This window comes from Nicotiana sylvestris, chromosome 3 (assembly GCF_000393655.2).
Source record: "Nicotiana sylvestris chromosome 3, ASM39365v2, whole genome shotgun sequence".
In the NCBI taxonomy this organism is placed as follows: Eukaryota; Viridiplantae; Streptophyta; class Magnoliopsida; order Solanales; family Solanaceae; genus Nicotiana; species Nicotiana sylvestris.
In genome coordinates this window covers 87,108,582-87,120,653 of record NC_091059.1, presented here as the reverse complement: position 1 = coordinate 87,120,653, position 12,072 = coordinate 87,108,582, and the positions used below count along the sequence as shown (strand labels likewise).

The following is a 12,072-nucleotide window of genomic DNA, read 5'->3' as shown; positions in this document are numbered from 1 at the left end:
CTTGTTGCGTTGAGCTCATTTGGTGGTACCCTTATCATGTCTGCATGTACCTAGTATTGGCGGCATTTCTGGACGTACCAGATGCAATCTATTTCCATGGTCATCCAAAAATATCCAGCTCTGAGTATCTTCTTGGCTAGAACAAAACCGTTCATATATGGTCCGCAAGTTCCGGCATGTATCTCCTCAAGCAATCTGGAAGCCTCATTTGCATCAACACACCTTAACAACCCTAGATCGGGAGTTCTTCTATACAGGGTTCTTTCGCTTTGGAAGAAATGATTGGACAGCCTCCGTAGTGTGCGCTTCTGAGTATGGTTCGCATGTTCCGGGTATTCTCCTTTTGCCAAATATTCTTTGATGTCGTGGAACCAAGGTTTTCCATCTGTTTCTCCTTCAACATGAGCACAGTAAGCCGGTTGATTATGGATCCTCACCGGGATAGGATCAATGAAATTTTTATCTGGATGTTGTATCATTGATGACAAGGTGGCTAGTGCGTCTACGAACTCGTTATGGACTCTTGGAACATGTTTGAATTCTATCTTTGTGAACCTCTTCATTAATTCTTGCACATGATACAAGTATGGTAGTGTCTTGGTGTTTTTCGTAGCCCATTCTCCTTGAACCTCATGTACCAGAAGATCTGAATCGCCAATTACCAGCAACTTTTGTATATTCATATCGATGGCCAAATTGAGCCCCATAATGCAAGCCTCGTATTCTGTCATATTCTTGGTGCACAGAAACCTAAGATTTGCGGATACCGAGTAATGTTGGCATGTTTCTAATACCAAAATTGCTCCAATTCCCACTCCTTTGAAGTTTGCAGCCCAATCTAAGAACATTCTCCAACCGTCGTAGGCATCAGCAATGTCCTCTCCCACGAATGATACTTCTTCATTAGGAAAATACGGTTTTAATGGTTCGAACTCTCCTCCCATGGGAGTTTTAGCAAGATGGTCTGTCAATGCTTGTCCTTTGACCGCCTTCTAAGCTATATAGATGATATCGAACTTACTTAACAATATCTATCACTTGGCTAACTTCCCGATTGGCATGGGATTTTGAAAGATGTACTTTAGAGAGTCCATCTTGGATATGAGGTATGTGGTATAGGCACAGAAGTAATGCCTCAATTTCTGAGTTGTCCAGGTCAAGGCACAGCAAGTGCGTTCCAGCAGAGAGTATCATACTTTATAAGGTATGAACTTCTTACTCAAGTAGTTTATGGCTTGCTCCTTTCTTCCTATCTCGTCATGTTGTCCCAAAACACATCTGAAAGCTCTATCTAATACGGACAGATAGAGTAGCAAAGGTCTCCCAGGTTCTGGCGGGACTAGGACTGGCGGTGTAGACATGTATTCCTTAATTTTTTCAAAAGCATTCTGACAGTCCTTGGTCCAATTGGTTTCAGCATCTTTCTTCAACATTTTGAAGATGGGTTCACATATTACCGTGGACTGTGCTATGAAGCGGCTGATGTAGTTGAGGTGCTCTAGGAAGCTCATCACGTCCTTTTTGCTCTTTGGTGGTGGTAACTCCTGTATAGCCTTAACTTTGGATGGGTCCAGCTTGATTCCTTGGAGGTTGGCAATAAATCCCAACAGCTTTCCTGCGGGAACCCCGAATGCACATTTTGCGGGGTTCAGTTTCAAATTGTACCTTCTTAGCCTGTCAAAGAACTTCCTCAAGTCTACTGTGTGATCTACAACCCTCTTGGATTTGATGATGATGTTGTCGACATACACCTCTATTTCCTTGTGTATCATATCATGGAAGATGGTTGCCATGGCTCTCATATAAGTAGCCCCAGCATTCTTTAGACCGAATGGCATCATCTTATAGTAGTACACTCCCCATGGTGAAAGCTATTTTCTCTGCGTCTTCTCCGTCCATCCAAATCTGATGATAACCCGCGAAGCAATCTACAAAGCAATCTACAAAGGATTGGAGTTCATGCTTTGCGCAATTGTCGATTAGGATGTGTATATTTGGCAGTGGGAAATCGTCCTTAGACTTTCTCTGTTTAAATCCCAATAGTCAACACACACCCTGACTCTCCTATCTTTCTTCAGAACTGATACAATGTTGGCTAACCAGGTTGGGTAATCAACTACCTTGAGGACTTTAGCTTTGATCTGCTTAGTGACCTCCTCCTTGATTTTCAGACTCATGTCTGGTTTGAACCTTCTGATTTTCTGCTTCACTAGCGGACACATTGGATTGGTAGGCAACTTATGAGCCACTATAGATGTGCTCAGACCGTTCATGTCGTCATATGACCATGCAAAAATATGCTCATACTCTTTCAAGAAACGAGTGTATTATTCCTTCTCTGATGGTGATAAATGAATGCTTATGTGAGTCTCTTTCATGATTTCGGAATATCCCAAATTAATTGCTTTGGTTTCGTCCAGATTGGACTTAGGTTTGTTCTCAAAGTTTTTAGCTTCTCTGACAACTTCCTTAGGTATTTCATCCTTTTCTTCTGAGTCACTACCCTTATATTGCATTGTCTCATTACATGTCACAGTCATCGGTTCATCAGGAAAAGTAATAATAACGCTGTAAAAGAAAAATGTAAAAGATAATAATGAATACTAAATAGCAATGCATTAATTAATTTTGAAAATATCCAAAAAAGGTACGGCTCTGTGACTCGAGCAATTATTTCAAAAAAATGTGTCTTTAAAACAAAATTACTGAAAATATCTTAAGTGCCTGGCATAGCTATAAAAACAAATCAGGCTAATTGCTAAGCTATCCAAGGACTCGGCGGGCCCGGGATGGTGTGGCAGTCCAATTCTTGAGAATAGCTCCCTTCTCCACAGTCTGAATAGTGAGGCCTTCTTCCTCCTCCTCCTCAGTTATCACATTGCAATCCATATTCTCGTCTTCCAGAAATAAGTTTCTCAACCCAGCCAAAGTTTCTTCCTCTGCAGATCCCCATATTGTATCGGCCTAGTAAAAAGTCTGACTTAGGTATGGTACCGGTTGCTCGAGAGGGTAATAAGGACCACGCCATGGAGGCGACCAATCATCATATTCTTGTCAGGTGTATGGATATCCCAGCCCGAAGGTTGTACTGTGATATTTCAACTGTATTGGTTTGGTAATGCCCTGGAGTTCCTTCCCAAGCCTTTTGTCGGGTTCATACCTAGACCATGCCAGTATGCTTTCTATTTTGTTACTCCACCACTTGTCCTTCTCAATTGTGTTGACATGTTCAATGTGGTGATAAGCTTCTCCACCCATCCTTCTTCTATTCTCGATAATCGGAATAGTTTGACTGGTGTAAATGGGGTTACTTCCATCACCGTGAATGATTACCTCCTGATGGTTCCATTCGAACTTCACGGCCTGGTGTAGCGTAGAAGCCACGGCCCTAGCGGCATGTATCCAAGGTCGACCCAATAGAAGATTGTATGTAGCTGATATGTCTAGTACTTGGAACTCAACATCAAACCAAGTTGGTCCCATCTGCAAACAAAGGTTAATCTCTCCAATCGTGGCCCTTTGAGATCCATCAAATACTTTCACGTTCATACTCCCTGTCCGTATCCCATGGAAATCTTTGCCCAATCTTTTCGGAGTCGTCAATGGAAAAATGTTGAGGCTTGAAGCCCTATCTATTAGGACCCTGGCAATCAATTTGTCTTCAAACTATACCGTGATATGCAATGCCCTATTGTGACTTAACCTTTCGGGCGGTAGTTCATCCTCGTGGAAGGTGATCTTGTGACTCTTCTATACCATGTTGGCCATCTCTCCACTGGTGATATTGTTGGGCACATAAGCTTCATTCAACACCTTCATTAGAGCACTCTTATGCACCTCTGAATTTTGCAATAGTGACAGGATGGATATCTGGGCGGGGGTCATGTTTAAATGATCGACGACAGAGTATTCCCTCGCCTGTACTTTCCTCCAAAGATCGTCCTGTCCAGTTTCAATGGCAGGTTGTTTGGTAGCAGCCTCCTTGCTTGATCCTCCCAAATTTTCGGTTGTATAGATCCTTCCAGTTCTGGTCATCCCTTGTGTGGCACCAGATTCTTCCATCTTTGCTTTTTCCTTTCGCCTAGCTTCGGCAACGTAATCCCAAGGTATAGCGTTGGACTTGAAAGGAAGTGTAGTTGCTACAATCACTGTGAAAGGTGTGGCCACGTCTACCTCAAATGGGATAGGTTTGGTTGTACGTGGTGTTACTTCTACCTCAAATGAAACCAATGCGGTTACCTCAACCTCAACTAGCGGCTGTATTTGGACCATAATAGGATTGAGCATGACTGCATGCTTCTTAGGATCATCGCCCAATTTGATAAGTCCAATTGATCCCTCGGGATCCCACTCCTCATCAGTTTCTATCACATTGATCCCTTCGCCCCTATGATCTGGAAAAGGATTGTTGCGGACGTTGGGTGCAGCTTCATTCGCCTGTATGACCTTGTTATCAATCAATGCCTGAATCTTATCCTTAATGTCTGGCACTTGTCAATGGTGTGCCCCTTTATACCGGAATGATATGCATAGGTTTTGTTCGGGTTGACCCATTGAGATGAATTTTCCATTGCCACAGTGGGAATAGGGGTGACATAACCAATAGCCTTCAATCTTTTGTACAGCTAGTCGATGGGTTTAGCAATGGCGGTGTACTGTCTGGGTGGTTTGCGATCAAAGTTAGGTCGGGGTTTCTGGTAGCGAGATGGAGGTGAATGATAGTATGCTGGTTGGGTGTTATAAGTGTGATAAGTGGTGGCGGGTTGAGAGTATCTTGGAGGTGAGGGTTGGTATGTAGGTAGAGGTGTTTGGTATGTGAGTGGAGATTTTGGGCCTTGATCCACCATTACTGCCCCTACTTCTTTCTTGTTTGATATGCCACCTGATTGCAATGCTTTGTTCGTGGCTTTCAGCTCCTCAAAATTTGTCACCATCCCGCTTTTAATGCCCTCTTCAATCCTTTCTCCGAGTTTAATGATATCGGAGAACTTATGATTCTCAATAACCATTAGCCTTTCATAATACTGTGGGTCTTGTGCCCAGACAAAGAACTTGTTCATCTGTTCCTTGTCTAATGCTAGTCTGACCTTTGCTGCTTCTGACCTCCACCGAGTAGCATACTCGTGGAAAGTCTCAGTTGGCTTCTTCTTTAGGTTCTGGATATAGAAGACATCCGGTGTATTCTCCGTATTGAACCTGAACCGGTCCATAAAATCTGATGCAATGCTCACCCAATTGGCCCATTTATTAGGATTCTGGCTTATGTACCAGGACAGGGCGTCTCCAGTAAGACTTCTCATAAAGAGCTTCATTCGAATCCTTTCATCTTTTTCGACCCCCACGAGCTAGTCACAATAAGTTTTCAAATGAACCTTGGGATCACCCGTCCCGTCAAACATTTCAAACTTGGGAGGTTTGTAACCCTCTGGCAGTTCCACATCTGGTTATATGCACAAATCCTCATAGTTCAAACCTTTTATCTCTTTACCTCCTTCAACACCCTGAACTCGACTTATCAAATTATTGAGCTCCTCGGCCATGTTCTTGATAAGCAGGTCCTTCTCAGCGGATTCTAGTGCATACGAGAATGGTTGAGTGGATCAAGGTAGGGTTTCCATATAGATGGGGTTGTTTTGTTGGGTGCCAGGGATTTAGGTGTAGTGGTGGTCGTTGGTCGAGTTTTGAGGATCGAGAATAGGTTGTGGTATGTTCTGAGGAGTGTGATAGGTAGTGGTTTATGGTTACTGGGTTAGTTGATGATGGTGTTGTGGAGGAGTTGGTACCGGTAGAGGATTGGGATTTTGAGGTGGTGTGGCGTATTGATGGGGTGCGGGAGGATTTTGTAGACATTGGTTTAGCGTACTTTGAGGAGGTGCTGGGTTTTGAGCATTTTGTTGGTTGATGTCTGGGACGTTTAGGGTGAGGAAAAGGTTTGCCAAGTTGTGAACCAGCTCAAGTTCCCCTTTTAACTCTAGTATCTTTTGTTCCAATCGTAGGACCAAATCAATCTGGCCGGAGTACTCTAACTATCTGAAGTTTCAATATTCTCAGCATTTTCTTTTCAGAGACCACTCAAATCATCCATCATAGCTTTTCCTCTACTTTTTGGATTACTCGGAGGAGGAGGAGGTGGAGGGCCTCTAGATCTGGTGTGATATGCTGATGATGCCAGTATGTGCGAACCAACCTTAGGAGATGGGAATAATAAAAAATAAAGAAAAATAAAAGGTAAACAAGTTAGTAAGGATTCTAAAATATTTGCAGTATTTAAACACATATTGCAGGAATGTAAATCCGCATCCTAATTTGGGAGCCTCGTTGTGCCCGAGGTAGGCCTAGCGACAAATAGATTTGGAGAATTTCCGTGCCAATAATTGCCTCATTTCATTAATGTAAAAATAGATGAATCTAAAACGACACTAAATAAGATAAGTCACTAGTGGCACTTGGATTTATTACATTTGAAAAATCAAATAAACCTAATCTACTTGGTCCTAGAAGGACCTTCTCCAGGCTGGATGTTTTTGGCTTCATCGATCAAATTCGCTAGTTCGTGCAGGTTCAGCATTAGGTATGCCCTTGCTAGATGTCCTCCTTCACTTCCTTCGGCATTCTGGCAATCAGTGACTCTCTTCCTCATTTTTCCCTCCAATTCCATTAGACTGTACTCCAGATATTCCAACCTTTTGCCTGGTTTAACTGCCATCTCCCTCCATTCATTAATTAGCTCCACATCAATTTTGTGTCGCTCCATGTGCTCAGCCTCGGACTCGTGAACTCTTTTGCGCAGTTTGTTGTACTTCACTTGTGCCTCGGAAACTTTATCTATGACTCTATTTCCTGGACCAACCCTTGGCTCAAATATTCCTGCTATGTTATCCTCTAACCATGATGGGTAAAAGTACACATGACCAGCATGATATCGATCTGGCTCGATGGTATCCTTTTCCACGATAACTTTCAAATGCCACATGTGCTGAGCTTCACATTTGTATTGGACGTCGTCATCCTAAAAATCAGCCCTATAGTGACTCATTTTAGCAACTCGCAGTATAACCTGCTTCCTGCTTGCCTGTCTCATAACTCTGATGGGAGCATAAGGGTATATGCCCCTCAACCTGATCAGTACCAAGTATGGAACATCCCTAGATCTGATGATGAACTCGTCGGTAAGGAACCATTCGAACATCCATTGAACCTAATCCTTGGTCAAATTGCTAAACAAATGCGCCCATCCTATAGCATTTTCGGGTTGAGTAAACTTGTCTGGGATATAAGTCATTCTCTTAGGATGATGAAAAGCTATGTGGTCATTCCACGGCCTTCGCAGAAGCTCTTGACGGTATTGACCTTTTTGGAGATGTTCTAACAACCTAATTTGTAACAACAGATTACAATCTTTGAAGTATTTGTAGCCCTTCTGGCAGCGCTCTAAGGCCCAATATATGTCTACTATGATCATAGGGACAATGGTATATGTCTGCCCCTCAATCCCATCCATCACGATTTTGGCTACCATGGCCAGTTTGGTATGGATTCTGTCCCCTTGGATCGGTAACACTAACATACCCAAGAAATAGACTATAAACACAAAAACCCTGCGATGAATCCAACCCAAGGAAGTGATGGCGAATTCGTCATCGAAAATACAATAAGATCTGTTGTGACTGTATCGTTCATAGAGGAAGTCGAAGGGTATGTAGGAATTCTTCAGGCACTCCAAGTCATCATTCTTCTTTAATCCCATCATCTTCAGAAACCCCGATTTTCTGGCACCAATAAACCAGGACTATCCCAAGGTAGCCCAGCGAATCCCCCTATTTCTTCCAAAAGAGGGGTCATTTCGATGTTTCCAAAGCGAAACATGGCTCTTTCTTTGTCCCAGAACATTGTGGCAGCTTCGATTAACATTTTGTTCGACGGGAGCTCCAATAAAGAAGGCGAGTTTCCCAAGACCCTTTTCACATGATTCTTATCACTTGATGGAAGATCCTCCCACTAGTCTAGCAACAATAGTGGTATGTTATGGACCATGACGAACTTGGGGACTTCGTGCCTCATTTTCTGCAAAACAAATATGGTTAGCCCCTTTCCCCCTCCAGATGATTAGCATATTGGCACTTATTTCTCCAAAATTAATGACGGGGCTTGTCTTGAAGGGTTATTATGTGGACAACATATTAACCCGGCTAAGTTTGACAATGATGCATGTACAATTAATCGAAGTAAGGTTTCTATAGAGGTCTAGACTAGTACCCTCAAGTGGACAACTTGAGGGGGAAAGGCACGGAACCGTCAACTGCACCGCTGATCGACTAGTTTTACCGCAAATACGCATTTCCGAATTTAAAGGGTAGTATATAGGAAGGGCGCAAACACTCATCAAGCATTGCTATAAGATTGATTATGCACGAGTGTAATATAATGTCGAGCATGATTTATGCAATAATAAATAGCATGTTGTCACGTATTTGCACGTTAAAAATGATAAATGCAGTATTTAAAAATTGAAAGACATTTAACAAAGAAAACAAGGAGACAAGTCAGTTTCTGTAATAAAGAGAATCATAAATGCTTGGAAAATACGCAATTAAATCCAAATAATGGGGGAAATGGAAAGGGTGCACATGTATTAATAGAATAAAGCGTGCTTAAGACTAATTAAAAAAAACAAGTTTGTTATGGTAAGAGCCTAATTATCCCCAGCAGAGCCGCCATGCTGTTGCACCCCCTTTTTCCTTGTGGAGTCAAGGTTTCGACATTTTGGGACAACTCCTTTCCTTTCGGAATTGGGTATGAGATTTGAAGAGTCGTCACCTAACGGATTAAGGTGCGTTAGGGAACCTAAAGCAAATAACTCATGAACTAGTTTACATTACCAACGATTGGGTAAGGGCTCGAAAATTACCTTGAGGGGAAGGTATTAGGCACCCCTCGAGGTCTACAATGGTGGGTCCCGGCCAAACTCAATTTAAGTAAATTAGTCTTATAAGTATATAAACAAACAGATATTACTTTTAAAATGAGGAGTAAAAGGGGTCCTAGTTTTTTTAGCCTATAGGATCACTTCTGTGCAATACTTGGTAATCGTCCCCAAGTTGGGGTGCTACATATAGCATTAGAGCACAAGTCATCATTTCCTTTTACTACCCAATTACCCTCCCCTTTTTGATTATTACCTAAGTATTCGAATAACATCCAGTACGTACCCTATGCGTGCACTACCCGTTCCTTACCTCGGCCCTAGAGGTGTTTAGGGCCTCTATTTAAGGCGGTTCTAGACTCACCTATGTTGTTTAAAAGAGAAAACTAAGCGACAGACAAAAGTCAAATAGGACTATCACATAAGGAAGCAATTAAGTGGGCTCACGTTAACCTCCATAAATAGACAAATAAATGCACAATGTTCAAATAAATGATTTTAGGATCCTATAGGCAGGATATCTAGTAAGCATAAACAGAATATACAACAGTTTTATTGAAGTGGGTAGATGAGTATCTATCAGTTTGCCTACTGATTTTGTTAACACTCTGAATCCGAGCATATTTCAAACAAGCAATCACAGTTTTAGACCCAAAATTTATGTTAGCCTACAGGCTTGCCTAAATGATAGTTGGGCAGAACCCTATAGACATGCCATCTCAGCTGTAAATCAACTACTAATTTTTAACAGGCAGATTTTATCTTTAAATCCTATAGGCATGCTTTTTAAGTGCTAAAACGGATTTTGAAACCTTATAGGCATGATATCTAAATGTAGAAACTGATTTTTGAAATCATATAGGTATGATATCTAAATGAAGGAACTCATTTTTTTAGAACTTATAGGCATGATTTCTATTAATCCCAGGTGGGCAGAATTCTTAAGCACATCGCCAGGAAAATTGGTTAATCAAACGGACATAACCCTATGGACATGGTTACTAGTGCACGTTGAGTTGAAAATACATGTAGATCCTATAAGCAGGATTTCTAATATGTAAAGTATGAAAATTCATCATAATGAGATAAACCCTATAACATGGTTTCTAATGCATAAATATCATCACAATCACCTATGGGCATGGTTTCTACCCGAACCCCAACAAAGATATAAAAATCCCTTCCTAGTTTTTTACTAAGTACCCCCATATCTATTTTACAAAGATTGTTATTACAGTCCAATACAAATGAATTACATAATGAAAATTACTATACTATAGGGAGCCTTGGCAGGCCGAAAATCAACCTGAAAGTCAGGCCTTCAATCAGATCTGGAGTACACCAATAGTCCATATTACACCAAATGGGCTTCTGGTGTATCAAAGTTCCTAAGGGCCTCAAGGACCCTGGGCAATGCTCACACCAGAACTTTTTCAAAGAAATAGTTTTTGTAAACAAGTTTGGAAAAGCTAGACCCAGCGTGTCAGAGTTTGGAGTAGTCTCATGGAATCCTAGGCAGTGCTCACACTAGAGGGGCAGGACCCTAGATATCTAAGAGTAAGAGTTGAAAATAGTAGATAAAAGTAGGAGGTAGTTTTAGGAAAAAAACAGTTTGAATTTTTAGAAGTGAATAGAAACAGGTCACAAGATCAAAAACTACAAACAAAACCACATTTAACAGATTGAGTCCAAACATTAATTCCAGTAGTTACAATCACCAAGAACATTGGAATCATAGACAAAACAGATTCATAATGAAGTCAAACAAGGCTTCACATGGTTGGAATTAACTTAGTCCATTAACTATTACTAGGTGAGCATATAGACATGTATTAAATAGAGAAACATGCTGAAATTAAAATGAGTAATCAAACTACCATACAGAACAGCACTGGGAACTATACATGCTAGTTTTATAATGAGTAAACTAGTATTATGGGCAAAATAGGGACATGCTATCATATAGAATAGGACAGGACTTAAGTCATGCTGATTAAGAGAAACATAGGGCAGAACAGAAGCATATTGGAATACTAACCACATAGCCATATGGGACAAAAAGGTAACAAGACTAAAGCATACTGGTTAAAATAAACAAGAAGCATATAATAAATATGCACATGTTGAGGTTTAGAGTGACCTAATCATTAAGTCATAGAGAATAGGAACTGAAGCATAGTAGTTGAGAAGGAGATGGTGACAAGTATCAAAGTAGAAGTATACTGAGACACATAGCACATAGAAGAGATTATGATAGCAGAAATAGGGGCATACCAGTTAAGAGATAGAAAACAGGAAGGTGAAGGCAAGTTGAATCCAATAGTCTAGCCTCGGCTTTCAACCGGCTAGACAGTGTAGCAAACACAAGTAACAGAGAGAATTACAATGGAGAGTGTGTGTGAATAAGAGTTTATGTGTGTGTTTCTGTATCTTTCTGAGTGTGTTCGTATGTTTGAAAGAAATCATAATGGGGTTTATATAGCACTTAGCAGAGTAAAGCAAATAAGGCTAAGAATAATAGAGTTCACAAATAAGGTATTCAAATAAAATCAGCCAGTTGATTGGGGCTGCTAAACTCAATCAATTAACACATAAGAATCCAGGAAAGACCCCATAAAATAGGGAGAATCAATTAACAGTCCAGATTGGGGTTTAAATAAGGCAAGAAATAAGTTATAGGCCATTTATAAGTCGGTTTAAATTACTCAAAACCTAGAAGTCAGGCTAATAAACTAATTAAGGCAAGTAGTACTAATTAGGATTCACAAATAAGGAAAATAAGTAAAAATCACAGAAAGTAACAATCTCAGCATAATAATATAATTTCGAACCCTAAATAGTCAAATAACATCAATTAATCTCTGCTAATTGACAGACAAGGAATAACGGCCATGTTTAACGTGAAAATGGTAATAACAATTAAATTTGACTATGGGACTCTAAAAATATGTGATCTATTTTTATGCTAGTTGGTAAGCAGTTGATGCTATGTATTTGAGACTTAGAAACGAAATAGGAGTTAAGGATAAGGCGATAACCAAACCGATAGGTTGACAATCGGGGCCTCGATCTTGTCAATTCGGAGGCCTCAAGGTCGATCTCGGAGCTCGGTTGTGAGCTATCGAGGGTGGTCGAGGTATGACCAATAT

At 40.9% G+C, this 12,072-nt stretch overlaps 1 protein-coding gene across 1 annotated transcript; it reads right to left on the bottom strand.

Annotated features, from left to right (window-relative positions):
• Positions 1–3,750: 3,750 nt before the first annotated feature.
• Positions 3,751–5,312, bottom strand: LOC138887628 (uncharacterized). Its single transcript, XM_070169395.1, has 2 exons — positions 4,851–5,312; positions 3,751–4,446 (listed from the first exon to the last, which is right to left on the bottom strand). The coding sequence occupies exons 1-2, from the start codon at positions 5,310–5,312 to the stop codon at positions 3,751–3,753; spliced, it is 1,158 nt and encodes a 385-aa protein (XP_070025496.1).
• Between the last annotated feature and the right edge of the window lie 6,760 nt (positions 5,313–12,072).